This window comes from Stenella coeruleoalba, assembly GCF_951394435.1.
Source record: "Stenella coeruleoalba genome assembly, chromosome: 19".
Taxonomy (NCBI): Eukaryota; Metazoa; Chordata; class Mammalia; order Artiodactyla; family Delphinidae; genus Stenella; species Stenella coeruleoalba.
Genome location: NC_137165.1, coordinates 36,284,715 through 36,299,721, shown reverse-complemented (window position 1 = coordinate 36,299,721; position 15,007 = coordinate 36,284,715). Strand labels below are relative to the sequence as shown.

At 44.8% G+C, this 15,007-nt stretch overlaps 1 protein-coding gene across 4 annotated transcripts in view; it reads right to left on the bottom strand.

Annotated features, from left to right (window-relative positions):
• SPAG9 (sperm associated antigen 9) overlaps positions 1-6,461 on the bottom strand; it is a 143,154-nt gene extending 136,693 nt beyond the window's left edge. For all 4 annotated transcript variants that reach the window (XM_079905631.1, XM_079905625.1, XM_079905626.1 and 1 more), the window contains exon 1: positions 5,769-6,461. In XM_079905631.1, coding sequence (XP_079761757.1) covers positions 5,769-6,071 — 303 coding nt within the window. In that variant the 5' untranslated portion in view covers positions 6,072-6,461. The remainder of the gene's footprint in view (positions 1-5,768) is intronic.
• Between the last annotated feature and the right edge of the window lie 8,546 nt (positions 6,462-15,007).

Genomic DNA, 15,007 nt, shown 5'->3' with positions numbered 1-15,007 from the left:
TATATACAAAATAATTTGGGCATACAGAGATCAATGAAGCACTAAGGTGTATTTTGAGCATTCTACAACTTAGAAATTAAGAGGTAACATAACATTCTGAAAAGCTGCTGACCTTTGCTCTAACTGAACCAAGAGAGAAATGAAGTCAGTACCTCAGTCAACCTTTGGACCAAAAATCTTTAATTCCCTGAAGATACCACAAGATACTGGTTTCAAGGAAAATAATATGGTGGCAAATATATCAAGTGAAATTTTCACAGAAGAAAAAATCAAGTTAGCCTATTTAAAACAAACGCAGGGACTTCCCTGGGGTCCAGTGGGTAAGACTCCACGCTCCCAATGAAGGGGGTCACGGTTCGATTCCTGATCAGGAAACTAGACCCCACATGCATGCTGCAACTATGAGCCTGCATGCCGCAACTAAAAAAAGATCCTGCATGCTGCAACTAAAGATCCCACAGGCCGCAATGAATATCGATGTGCCACAACAAAGACCCGGCACGGCCTAAATAAATGTTTAAAAAAAAAAAACACTGAACAGGTGCCACAGAGAGACTTCACTTTTTAAAAGTGTTTGAAAACTTTATGTCAAATGTTAACAACTAATGGACCTACTAACAGATCATCTGTGCATATAAACAAACTACTTTTCCCCTACTGCTCCACTTAGTTTCCTGAACAGGAATGGAACCCATGACCCCTGCAGTGGAAGCTCAGACTTGTAACCACTGGACCACCAGGGAATCCCCATAATCTACTTAATAGCGAATTAAATTTCTTTTGACACTAGAGTAATAGAATTAAGGCTAAAAATCTGAATAAACATCATAATTACCAATTTAAATAACTGTGCTAAAGACACAAAATAAACTTAATGTTGAAGCAAATAGGGAATTTCCACTTTTAGCATCCTAAGTCCTCAATAGCCACCATCAACAAATATAAGCTGAAGTATTCAAAAGTACTCTTCACTCCTGTCTTGATAAAAATAAATCATAAAACTAAATTGATAAGACTTCAAATATTCCTTTTTAAGTGTTTATTAAAGAAGTGAACTTTCACTGTAAATTATTTTGCAAACAAATCAAAATTAATTTCCTTAACTTTTGATTAAAATATTTTTATGAATCAGTGAGAACTATAACATCAATTTAAAAAAATCAATACCAATGCCTGCTTTCCTGCCCACAAATCTTATCACTCACTCCCATGTTCATAGACTTCCAAAGAAAACAACCTGATTAAAGTCTTAATATAAAACATCCATTTTGTTACATCTTTAAGTGGTGATTCATTGGGGAAAAGTTAATTAGAATATTCTCAGTAATATCTCTCATCTCTGCACTTAATCACCCCAGTCTTTTTCAGACAAAAAGTCACAGAAAAGCAGTCACATAATCACAACATCTTCTTCCCAGCAAAGATATTCTCTCTTCATATATGCTTCTACCACTCACAGAGGATGAAGAGGGTACATCTTCATTTTTATGTGCAATCTCCCTCTACCCAATCATGCTAAATAAACTCTCACTTTGAAACTAAATTCCCTATGTATAACTGAATCACTTTGCTGTACATCTGAAACTAACACGACCTTGTAAATTCTTTTTTTTTAATTACTCAAAACAAATCATGTCTATTTTAAAAGAATCAGAACTTACACAAACAAAAACATAAAGGGGCTTCCCTGGTGGCGCAGTGGTTGGGAGTCTGCCTGCCGATGCAGGGGACACGGGTTCGTGCCCCGGTTCACGAAGATCCCACGTGCCACGGAGCGGCTGGGCCCATGAGCCATGGCCGCTGAGCCTGCGCGTCCGGAGCCTGTGCTCCGCAACGGGAGAGGCCACAACAGTGACAGGCCCGTGTACCGCAAAAAACAAACAAACAAAAACAAAAACAAACAAAAATAAAAAACACTAATATATTCTTCCCCAAGAATAACATCTTTCTCCAGATTTTTTTTTTTGTCTGCACCACTCAGCTTGGGGGATTAGTTCCCCAACCAGGTGTTGAACCCGGGCTCCAGCAGTGAAAACACTGAGTCCTAACCACTGGACTGCCAAGGAATTCCCTCTCCAGATTTTTTTTAAATTACTGATTTACAGGTAAATTGTTCATAGATTCACAAGGCTTACTCTGGCTAGAGTAGGCAGGAAAAGTCTAGCAGAAGAAGTGAAATTTAAGCTGAGCCAAAAGTGAGGAGCTAGCCAGGGTGAAGCTCTGAGGGAAAAGCACTCTAGGCCAAGGAAACAGCATGGGCAAAGGTATCAGACAGGACTTGGTTAAAGAATGGAAAAAATACACATGGCTGGAGCAGGGAGCCCAAAGGGGAGAATGGTGAGAGCTATAAAATGAGAGATTTCTTGATTAGCATTTGAAGCTGGTTACGAATCTATCTAAAATCAGCCCTCCTTCAGATTGTTTTTATAGACTCAAAACCATCAGGCTAACTCCACACAACAAATTCAAATAAGCAATTAAAAAGACAGAAGGGGGCTTCCCTGGTGGCGCAGTGGTTGAGAGTCCGCCTGCTGATGCAGGGGACACGGGTTCATGCCCTGGTCCGGGAAGATCCCACATGCCACGGAGCGGCTGGGCCCGTGAGCCCTGGGCGTCCGGAGCCTGTGCTCCGCAACGGGAGAGGCCACAACAGTGAGAGGCCCATACGATCAAAAAAAAAAAAAAAAAGACAGAAGGTATTCAAATTAAGTAGTACCATTATAATAAAGATTAACTTCCTGATTCCTTGTTGAGAATTCCTGCAAGCAAGAGATTAAAGCACTTCACACCTCCTAAAACGTCCTCATTATTTACACATTCTCCTAAATTTCCACAAAGGTGCTCAGAACTTACTTAACTCTCTCAGGTGATGGTCAATTTCCATACTTTCAAATATTCTTGCTGTAAATACCCTGAGGCATTTTTGCTGTAATACCAGACTTTATGGAAATAGTCTTTGTATTAAAGGCCACAAACACTCAAAGAAAATTAAACAAAGAATCATTTCTGCATATTGGCCTAAAAGAGACTGAATTTCTGAGTACTTGGGTAAAACTTGATTTATGATCTTACATGAAAACTGATAACAAGATGGTTTCACATTTGTGGTCTGGAAGTTGGCTCATTTAGCATTACATCAATGTTCTGTATTCTCAGATCATGGCCCTTTGCCCAAAGGTTTCATTACAGAAAATTTATAGACATATTTGAAAAAGCACAAATTACAAAGAAAGTCATTGGATAATCTATTTTTTACAAGTCATTTACTTAAGAAATTAATATACAATCCAGAGTCTAGCAGCTTAGTTTTATTTTCTGATTCTGCAACCTGTGGCAGATGGTTTTCTGGGCATGTGCGACCCTGGCATTTTGCCTACGTTTACATGGACTGACAGGAGTTTAAGGCTGAAAGGAGTAGTTTCTTTTATCTGCAGTAACAGGTCATGCTGGGCCTGTTCCTCACCTGTGTGGATATTCGGTTAATTCCACAGTCTTTCCATTTACATCCACACAATGGCAAGGACCTGTCTGAGCATGAAGACATGGCAAGTCATCTCAGGAGTAGTAGTACATAACCTCCGTTCCATAAACAGTTCTGTAAACAGCTAACAAACCAGTGGAAATTTTGATTCCATCCTTAGATTTTCTTTTTCAACCCTTCCTTCCCTATATACTTGGAAATACTCTTGAAATAAAGTCAGTTTTGTTTGGCAAATTCAATAGCGTTCCTTTGACTCAAATGGATCACAAAATCAGAACTAAAAACCATCATACAGTCAAGCTTAAGGAAAAAAAAAAAACAGGGACTTCCCTGGTGGCACAGTGGTTAAGAATCCACCTGCCAATGCAGGGGACACGGGTCTGATCCCTGGTCCAGGAAGATCCCACATGCCATGGAACAAATAAGCTCGTGTGCCACAACTACTAAGCCTGTGCTCTAGAGCCCGCAAGCCACAACTACTGAGCCCGTGCACCACAACTACTGAAGCCTGCACACCTAGAGCCCTGCTCTGCAGCGAGAAGCCACCGCAATGATAAGCCCGCGCACCGCAATAAAGACTAGCCCCCACTCGCTGCAACTAGAGAAAGGCCACGCATGCAGCAACAAAGACCCAACGCAGCCCTAAATAAATAAATAAATAAATTTATTTTTAAAAAGAAAGAAAAAAAAGAACTATTTGACCTGGTACAAAGGTATAAGTGACAAAAAGTTTAAATGGTGGTACTACTTAGTCTTAGGAAATGAGCATCACATCCTTAAAACTTTTCAAGTACTGGGGCTTCCCTGGTGGCGTGGTGGTTAAGAATCCGCCTGCCAATTCAGGGGACACGGGTTCGAGTCCTGGTCGGGGAAGATCCCACATGCCGCAGAGCAACCAAGCCTGTGTGCCACAACTAGTGAGCCTGCGCACCACAACTAGTGAGCCTGTACTCTAGAGCCCCCGAGCCACAACTGCTGAGCCTGCGTACCACAACTACTGAAGCCCGTGCACCTAGAGCCCGTGCCCCGCAACAAAAGAAGCCACCGCAATAAGAGCCCTGCGCACCACAACAAAGAGTAGCCCCCACTCACCACAACTAGGGAAAGCCCTTGTGAAGCAACGAACACCCAGCACAGCCAAAAACAAATAAATTTATTTATTTTAAAAAAGAAAAAAACTTTTCAAGTATTTTTGAAATACACATGTCGTTCCTTCAATAATTAGTTATTTAGCTTCCTTCAATCACCATATATTTAACCAGGTTTGCTAGATGCTCAAGAAACAAAGATGAATAGGACACTTCACCTGTATTAGATAAGTTCCACAGAAATAATGCCTACACATCCTGAAAGCTAAAATCCTCTACTGTCTCAAGAAGTCAAAGACCTATCACTTGCACTCCAGAGCTGCAAAAGGTTCACTCAAGGTTAGGGCACCGAGGTCACACTGCTGAGGCACTAAAGTTAAAAGCTGGCCAAGAGCACCTGTAAACCGTAGTCTTTGAAAAGGCTTGCCAACTGTCACCCACACCTCCTCAACCTGCCCCTCACCCCGTTCCCGTCCTCTTTATAAATAAACAAAGGGTTTTTAAAGGGAACTGTCCAAGGTTACCACCTGACAAGGAAAAAAGCTTTGATCTGGGATACCAATAAAATAAAATTGCATACTCTCCATATTTACAGAGTATTGTTATACAACACCTAACTGTTGACAAAGTGTCAACCAAGGCACTTAAAACGTAAAATAAAACCTCTTTCTCAATAGGGTTAAAACGTCAACAAGAAACTGGCCGAAAGAGGGAGATCTCTAACTTCCCAAAGCAGCAACCCCCAGGAAAGGTGCTGGAACCAGCGGAAGTTACATATCCAGGGCAGTAGTGTTTAAATGCGCCCGCCCCCCCCCCCCGCCCGTGGTAAAAGTTTGAACCGCCATCTGACTATCCCACGGTGGTCGGAAACTTCCCTCAACTACAAGAGGCAAGCAGACACCCTAAAATCTCCCTCTCAGCCAATCCCAGGTGCCCTCAGGCCAGGCTGTGGCTTCCTCCCCGGGCCTTGCTTCCCCCATCACACTCTCTTCTCCTGGACACTCACTAGCCTGCCTGGGCGTCCAACGCCGGCCGGGGGTCCCGGGACCTCGCGGCCGCCGGGCTCGGTCCGGCTGGCCTCGGCCTCAGGCCTGCCTCCTGGAGGCCGGCGCGCCTCCCATCCTGAGACAGACCGCGACCCCCGCCCCCCGGCCCGCCCTCGGGCCCGGCCCTCGCACTCCCAGCCGGCCGGCCCTCACCTCCTCGGCGTGCTTGCGCAGCGCCTTCTCTCGCTCGTACTGGGTGATGAGCTGCTCGTTGTCGTCCCGCAGCAGCTCCAGCTCCACCTGGTGCTCCTGGTCCTGCGCGAACACCGAGTCCAGGTTCTCCAGCACGGCCACCACCAGTGGCATCAGCTCCTTGACCACCTCCTCGTCGTAGCGCCCGATGAGCCGCTCGAACTCGCGGTAGATGGAGCCGGCCAGGCCGGACACCCGCTCCGACATCACGGCCCCGGAGCCGCCGGGCTCCTCCTGGTACACCACACCGTCCTCCAGCTCCATGGTGGCGGGCGGCCGGCCCGGGGCGTCGCCGGCTGAGGGGACGACAAGGGCCCGCACGGGACGGGCCGCTGGGGCTAGGGCTGCGGCTGGGCCCTGCTGGGTGGGGGCCCGGGACGGAGGAGGGGAGGGGTGAAGCGAGCGCACTCAGCCCTACCGCCGCTGCACCAACTGCCGGGACGGCTAAGCCGCGCGCGCCACACGTCACCCGCGGGGCGGGATCCGAGCCGCGTCGGCCCGTAGGGCGGGGCCCCGCGGGAGGCCAGGCGCGGCCGGGGGCGGGACCAATGCGTCACCTTTCGCCGGCGGAGGCGGCGTGGCGTCAACACTCGGCGCCGCGAGGTCGTTGCGTAAGCCAATAGGAAAGACTGCGAGAGGAGGGTGGTGAGAAGTGCCCGCCCAGAGCGCGATTTGTAGGGCGAATCCCAGTGGAAAGGGAGGGGTTCTGGAAGAGTGACTAGCAGCCCAGAATAGCCAAAATTTTATTACTTTTTACAGCTCACAAAGGGCTTTCACATTTGTTCCTCACCGCAAGGATGTTTGGTGCGGTAGACGTTTGGCCTTCGTTTCACAGACACGGAAACTAGGCCCGGAGAAGTTATGGTTCACTCAAGGTCACGCAGCGAGAACGGGAAGGAGGCTGATCAGGGACTCAAACCAATCTGATTGAGAATTCCGTACTCAGAGAAGCGGAAAACAGATGGGAAGGGAAAGCAACCTTACCTGGGACAAGGTTTGCCTCAGTGATAAGGTGGTCTTGAATAGGATAGAATTATTTTGGGGTTAAAAACAGTATGGATAGCCTCAAACAGAGGCCGTGCAAAGCATTCTGTAGAAGGGTAAAACGAACGCCACATCTTGTGCTTTGGCAAACACGGGTTTTTCTGCTTCCTCTGGCCAACTTGGGAGAGTGGCATTTCCTGGCTCCAGCAACCCTCCTTTCCTCTAATCTTGAAGCAGGGCAGGCTGATGGGTTGGGGAGCAGAGGAGGAAAGAGGTGGAGTCACTGGGGTGAGTAAGTCCGATAGTACGTGAGGTCTCAGCCGCCTGGGAGAGAATCACGTGTGGGGAATGACAACACCCAAACCTCAGGCGGGCTGAGTCAAGGATCACTTCCTGGTGTTCTCTTCTAGCTGATACCGAGGGGGGCCCTCTGGGACTCCTGGGCACAAAAGCCTTTCTGTGTCCCCCATTTCTTTGATTACAGGAAACAGGCTTCATTTAGCCTCCAAGATCTTCCCTGAGTTCCAATGGGTAGTTTCAAGCAGCTGTTAGGGAAAGGAAGGGGATTCATCAATACAAGGGAGAAACAGTCAAGAGAAACAGTAGTGGAGCCTTGGGGCAAGGTCCTAGTTACCCATCAAGGGATACACACAACAATATCTTTGAGCTGTTTTGCAGATACTGAAACCTCCTCCAGGTGGGAGAAGTTAACGATGGTATGTTGCCCAAAAGCATTTAGACCCCAAACCCGTTGGAACCTGAAGGTTGATGATGCTGATTCCTACTTACCTCACCACCAACCCATCAGAAGAATGTCCACAAGCTGATCACGCCCTCTCTGAAACATTACTATAAAACTTCTCACTATCGTCTCCAAGTTAGGACACAGTTTTTCCAGGCAGGAGCCCGTTGTGTCCCCCTTTGCCTGGCAAAGTAATAAAACTATCCTTTTCTACTTCACCCAAAACTCTGTCTCCGAGATTTGATTCAGCACCGATGTCTAGAGAAGCTGTGCTTTTGGCATCATAGCCTCTGCAAATGGGGCAGAAGACCCTCCCCAAAGCCCCTTATCTCCGCAGTAGGTGACTCAGGAGTACTGTGGCCTCAACTCCTCTAAGAATAGGGCCGGGGAAGGCAAGATTTGGATAAAGAAGGGTTCACTGGGGGAATCAGCTACCTCCCAGGATCATAAATACCATGGAGACCCACAAAAGCATTATGGAGGTTGGGCAAGGGCCAAGGTATAAAAAGACAAAAATGAAAATACCAAGCCTTATGAGTGAATTTGTGGCCTGCACTGTCCCCGTTTCTCACCCTCACCCTGCAGTCACCTTTATATTGTTTGTGTATATGTCTGGATCTTAGTTTCGCCTATCAGCTGGTTAGGTATGTGCCCCAAATGCCCCTTCTTTTCTAAATCTCACATTTGAAAACCAGAGGAGTCTTACTCTGAATCTTTCTTTTGTTTTCTCTTCTTTTTTCTCTTCCTGAGGGCGCTTACTTGGGCAATCTACCTATGTATATGCCTTTATTTTCCTAGGAGTCTAGAGGAGCAGGAAGACTTAGGCCAAGGCTTTACTTTGTCTTTCCACAGTATTCTCATACACATCAGAAAATTTAGAGAAAAAATGTCTGTTGATTTTCAGGTCTGAGATTATAATAAAGTCTTCATAGCAAGTATGCTTCTTTAGGTATAAATTCAAGATAGAAATATATGAGATACATATTTATCTTGATTTTAAGCTTCTGCTAGCTCAGTGATCACATTTGTTTAAAATAAAATTCTGCCAAATATCCATCAACTCTTCAATAAAATATGGTGTATGCATATAAAGGAATATTTATTATTCAGCAATAAAAAGAAATGTAGTACATACTACAACATGGATGAACCTGGAAAATATACTGAGTAAAAGAAGCCAGTCGCAAAGGACCACATATGAAAGATCAGTCATTGCCTAGGGTTGGCTGGAGGAACAAGGGAAAATAAGAGTGAATGCTAATGGGCATGGGTTTCTTTTGGGGCTAATGAAAAGGTTCTAAAATTGATTATGGTGATAGATAAACAACTCTGAATATACTAAAAGTTATCGAAGTGTACACTTTAAATAGTTGAATTATATGCTATGGGAATTGTATCTCAATGAAGCTGTTAGAAACTAAATTTATGGCTATAATGACTTTTAGTAAATCCAATAGAACCACATAACTCAGTGTGATAGAGTGTAAAGAAAACAGTTTTTAAATTGGGAACCTTATACCCTTAGTATGGACTTGTCATTTTGAAGAACTTAGGCCAGAAACAAAAAAAGCTAATGGTTACTGAATACCTACTGGGTACCAGTCACTGTGATAAGGACTGTGAGCCTCAACTTCTTCATCTGTATGATGAAGAGGTGTGTTACAGAATCTGTAAAGACTTCTTGCAATTCTTAAATCCTATGATTCTGGTTTGTAGGTGGGAGTGAAAGACGGGAGAGAGGGCCTTGAGACTGAGTCCCTTTAGTCAACTCCTAACATTGTAGGCAGTAATACTACCTCCTATACTCAACCACCTGGATAAATTTCCAGCACCCACCTCTAACCCCACGGGCTGAGATTATTGTTAAAGACTAAGAGTCATTCAGGAAAACAGGTTATGTTGTAGATTTAGAGTAAATGTTTATGGGACTTCCCTGGCGGTCTATTGGTTAAAACTCTGCGCTTCCACTGCAGGGGGCATGGATTCAAACCCTGGTCAGGGAACTAAGATCCCATATGTGCTGTGCGGCGCTGACAAAAGAAAAAAAAAAATAAATAAAAATAGAGTTCATGTTTACTTTTGGTTCCTACAAGGAAGGAAATTCCATTTTAAGAGATTCTTTGGCCTTTGCACAAATAGTGAGGATGCTAATGGGAGCAGCAGAGGGGAGAAGCTGACGAGGGAAGGAAGGGAGGAGCTTCTTCCTAAGCTCAATTACTATAATCACTGGAAGAGCGAAATTGCTGGTCTTGTTGTTTGTCTAGACTTCTGGAACTTTTACAGTTGTTTCTATGTAACTCAATTTCTCTGGTTTCACAAACTACATTTTCCCACATGGGGAGAGTGGGTCGCTGGAAGAGGAAGAGAAAACAGGGCTACTAGTGCACGAAACCCTCCATCTATGGCAGCGTGAAATAAGTGATTTATTACCCCTTACAAATTAGAACATGCTCGGTGAGGCAGTCCAGCTATGGAATTCAGGGCTCTTGAAAAGTGCCAGAGGACTTTTCTGAGCCCTCAGTTTTTCCTTTGAAAGTCTTTTAAGGTGTCAGGATAAGATGGCTAAATCTGTCCAGGTTGAAGTTGCAAGAAGGCCTATTCCCTTGTAGCACCCTCCCCCACCCTCCAACCCCCCATCCAGAACATCGGACTACCAGAAATGCCTCTAAAATGAGGAGGCTGAACATTTGGCTGAAGCAAGAATCTCATTATAGAGTCTGTTTTAGATGGGACCAAGGTCTGTTGGTCATATTTGTGTTCAGGTCTATGTTCTCGCCACCCCTTTCTGACCTGGGTTGGTGGAAGAAGTGGAAAAGAAGGCCCATCACCCACCTCTCAGTATACTTTTTTAAAAATATATTTATTTATTTATTATTTATTTATTTTGGCCGCACCAGGTCTTAGTTGCGGCTCATGGGCTCCTTAGTTACAGCATGTGGGATCTTTAGTTGCAGCATGTGAACTCTTAGTTGCAACATTCCTGTGGGATCTAGTTCTCTGACCAGGGATCAAACCTGGACCCCCTGCATTGGTAGCGTGGAGTCTTAGCCACTGGACCACCAGGGAAGTTCCTCGGTATACTTTTTATAGCTGAAGTTCACTCTGGGAATAAAAGACATATTTTCAAAACAGTGGGTTAGTTGGATTTTTTCCCCCAATTACAGACAAAATGTATACTCACTATAGAAAATTGGCTAAATACAGAAAAGCACAAAGAAATTTAAAACCACCCAGAAAACCCCATTTCCAAGATATCACATGGTTAATATTCAACAATCTGTAAGGTGATCCAGGAAATCATTGTCCTTGTGGGAGAAGAGTCGAGTGCAAGGGGACCCTCTTTGTCTGGAGCAAGTAAGCATCCAGTGAGACTCACCAGCAAGAAACCTGAATTTTGTTCACCCACCCCATCACCCCTCACTTGAGTCTCCTAGGTAAACAGATGAGAAAGGTATACATTAGATATTTAGGAAACATCAGACAAACCCAGAGCCCATTTCCAAAAGAGTCTTTAAACAGATTTCACTGGGGATGACACTATCAATCCATTCTAGTTTAGAAATTAATTTTGACATACTTTTTAAGTCATGCTGGGAAAGGAATGGAGATGAGAAGAAACTGTCTGATTTTTCTGAATACCAATTAGTTTGTGTATATGATTTGAGAGGAAGGTCTTAATTACCCAAAACATTGCACCTGAAATCCACCATCTTTAAGAACTCAGCGCAATTCAGCCAGCACTTGTTGCCTATTAGATGCGGGTCCTGTGTGAGGCCCAAGTTGAAGGTGGTAGGCCAAGGTCAAGATGAGTCAGGCACAATATTTTCCCCCAAGACAAGTAGTCTAGTGAAGGAGGCAGGTTTGGAAGCATAAGTCTAGTACAAGTGCAACAATCTAAATATGTATAAAGTGCAGTGATAAAGAAGAAAGAGTAGTTAACTGTTTGGAGGTTATTTAGGTGAAGTTCTCCTGGAAGATTTTGCCAAGGGGAAGGTAATCTCAGCAGACGATTGGCTTGGGAGTTAACTCACAGATTCAGATAAGCAGAGAAAAATGATTTATTTGTTTTGTCTAAACCTAATCTGGCCTACTTTCTGAAACCTCACTCACAGAATCGACCAAGTTCAAAGGAAAGCTTGGTCTAAAGGGATTATTGAAACAGTAACTTTAGGTCACGTGCAGTCTCTCTTGGATAAGAATGATGAGTCTTTTCAGCTAACCTCTCCCCTTCCTGGTCCTCTCCTTTAGGGTATTTAGATTATAGGGAAGACATTTCTTCAGCCACTTCATCAAGGTAGATAAATGTGAATGGGGTCTTTGGATCCATGAAGTGACCTTCACTCTTTTCTTCTGGTCTCTAAGCAATGTTCCTTGCTTGCCTAGTCTCTAGATATCCAGCTGGCCTTCAAAGTTGAAGTTTTGAGGGATTTCCCTGGTGGTCCAGTGGTCAAGAATCCATGCTTCCACTGCAGGGGATGCAGATTTTATCCCTGGTCGAGGAACTAAGATCCCACATGCCATGAGGCGAAGCCAAAAAAAAAAAAAAAAAAAGATTGAAGTTTTGAACTACTGGAACCCAGGGTCCATTCTTTTGGCATCACTCCCCATCTAACTTGGCCTTCTTTGAGTCTGATGTTACCTGAGACATCCCTGAGGTCTGGCTATGATGGTAGCCTTCCCTGCAGCCCTCACCTCAGAGCTACCTGCTGCCTACCGCCCATCCCCACCCCAAGTTCCCAGGCCAGATTAAGAAAGCTAAACCTCTGGGACTTCCCTGGTGGTTCAGTGATGAAGAGCCTGCCTTGCAATGCAAACTACGCAGGTTCGATCCCTGATCAGGGAGCTAGGATCCCACATGCCGTGGGGCAACTGAGCCCGCATGCCACAACTACTGAGTTCACATGCCTCAACAAGAGCCCCCCTCCTGCAAACTACAGACCCCACGCGCTCTGGAACCTGTGCACCACAACTACAGAACCCACGTGCCCTGGAGCCCATGCGCCACAGCTAGAGGGAAGCCCATGCACCACAACGAAGAGCCCGCACGCCGCAATGAAAGATCCTGCATGCCTCAACTAAGATCCCGGATGCTGCAACTAAGACCCGACGCAGCCAAAAATAAATTAAATAAATAAATAAATAAAACTTAAAAAAAAAAAAAAAAGAAAGTTAAACCTCTGAGCTTCACACCACACAAGTCCACAACACAGCCAACTTGAGGTACTTGTTCCCTAGGTTGACATGGGGTGGTCTTCAAGGCAGCATCATTCTGAGCCCCAGATAAGAGGACGGTAGAGCCCTCAATGTTATTTTCGTTTATTCAACAATTCTCTTACTCTCTGGGACAAAGCCTGGACTTCCAAAACTGTGGATGCCTGTCTAATAGTTTTATTCTCTATTCCTGTTCTCCTTGCCCCCCTCTTACCAATCTTTCAGTCTGAAACGTGAGGCCTTTTCCCATATATTCTTTCTCCATCTCAACTTCAACTCCAAGTGAAATCTTAATAGTGAACAGAGGTATTTTCTCTACATTTTGGGAGCCCTGCAGGCTGGGCTACCGATATGTTATAAAGTGGTGGTGGAAGGGCTTCCCTGGTGGCGCAGTGGTTGGGAGACCGCCTGACGATTCGGGGAACGCGGGTTCGTACCCCAGTCCGGGAGGATCCCACATGCCGTGGAGCGGCTGGGTCCGTGAGCCATGGCCGCTGAACCTGTGCGTCCGGAGCCTGTGCTCCGCAACGGGAGAGGCCACAACAGTGAGAGGCCCGCGCAAAAAAAAAAAAAAAAAGTGGTGGCAGAGGTAGAGTGCTATGGGTAGGGGTCAAGAACTTTGTCTGGTTTGCCAGACTAATGTCTTGGTGCGCGCACTTAAATTGGTCTTACTTACATCTTGCTCTTCGCATTCCATGTGTATCTGCCTAATCTCCCTCCCTGCCTCTCCATCCTTTATGTTAAGGCAATGGCAATGGTATGGGCGTGAAAAATATTTTAGAAATCCAGTGGACAGAACTTGGTAGATTTAGAGGATAATAGAAGGGGACCCACAGGTTTCTGGTCTGGGCAAATGGGTAAATGGTGGTATCACCAATCAAGAGAGTTAATTCAGGGGAATTCCCTGGCCGTCCAGTGGTCAGGACACAGAGCTTTCACTGCCAAGGGCCCAGGTTCAATCCCTGGTCAGGGAACTAACATCCCACAAGCCGCCTGGTGCAGCCAAACAAAGAGAGAGAGAGAGAGAGAGAGAGAGTTAATTCAAGAAGAAAAGTAAGTTTTTTTTTCTTCCTCGAGAAAGCACAGGAAGGATTTATTAAATGATAGTACACTCTCAAGGGGAGAGCGGGCAGACTCAGGTGAGTAGCTGTCAGAAAAGTAGCTTTTTAAAATAAAATAATAAGTTCATTTTGGACATTTTTGCTTTGAGGTGCTTCTGAATGGATCACAAAGAAAGACGGTAGCTGGACAAACCATTCTAAGTCATTAATTTATGAATGTACTTAAGTCTTGTTTGTGGATAATACTCCCAGGAAGAATTGTTTTATGAAATACATGATCCAATATTCACCCTTTATATTTTGTTTAGTCAACTGTTTTCCACCAAGTTGAAACCAGCAAACCTGAGGGAATGGGGAATTTTATTGAGTAAGGGAAAGAATCCTGAGATAATTTTAGAGTTTGTTATTGCTCCTTAGAAAGGCATATTTGGAAAAAGCAGTTAGATTAAGAAAGAACTTTAGTGTTTTCCTCCTCCAACTTTCCTTCCATTTTAGAGCTAGGAGAAAAAGGCTGAAAAAGTGAGAAGCTTCGAGCAGAGAGCAGAATGAGGGCAAGGGCCACAGGAACGGAGGGTGGGGAATGGAGAGCCCAGAAGGTGAGAAATAATCCCCCAAAACTAAAGAGAAAGACCACCTTAAAACAAGGCAAACTTACTTTACAATTTTGCCCAGGATGGGTCTTGTCCCCATAAGACTTTACTACCTGGAGAGGATGCTGGGGACCTATCCTCAGGTTGCCACATCACCAGGGGGGTGCTGACCAAAGAAACTATGTATATGTAATCACTTTGTAAACTGTAAAGTTCAGTTGCAAATATTGTTAACATCAACCTCTATTCCTCAGAAAAGTACAAAACCCAGCTCTAAGGAAAAGGCCAATCTACAAGCAGTGAACAGGATATGAACAAATGAAAACACAATAACATACTGTTGAATATGTTCTCTATTTAAGGTATACAGCTTATCTGAAATGAAACAGAAAATGAGGGACTGTTTGGGAACAAGGTGTGGTGTCTGGTTGGAAGGGAAATAACCCACAGTTCCTTTATGACCTTTGTCACTTTTTTCCTCCACATACTCATGTATGAAAATGACTCAGCCCTAACACCAGTGGCTTATTTTTAGTAGGGGCAACAGAGCCAGTTGAAAACCTAAGCATAGTAACTATTGCCAATTGACAGCTTTACACATCAGAAACAGGG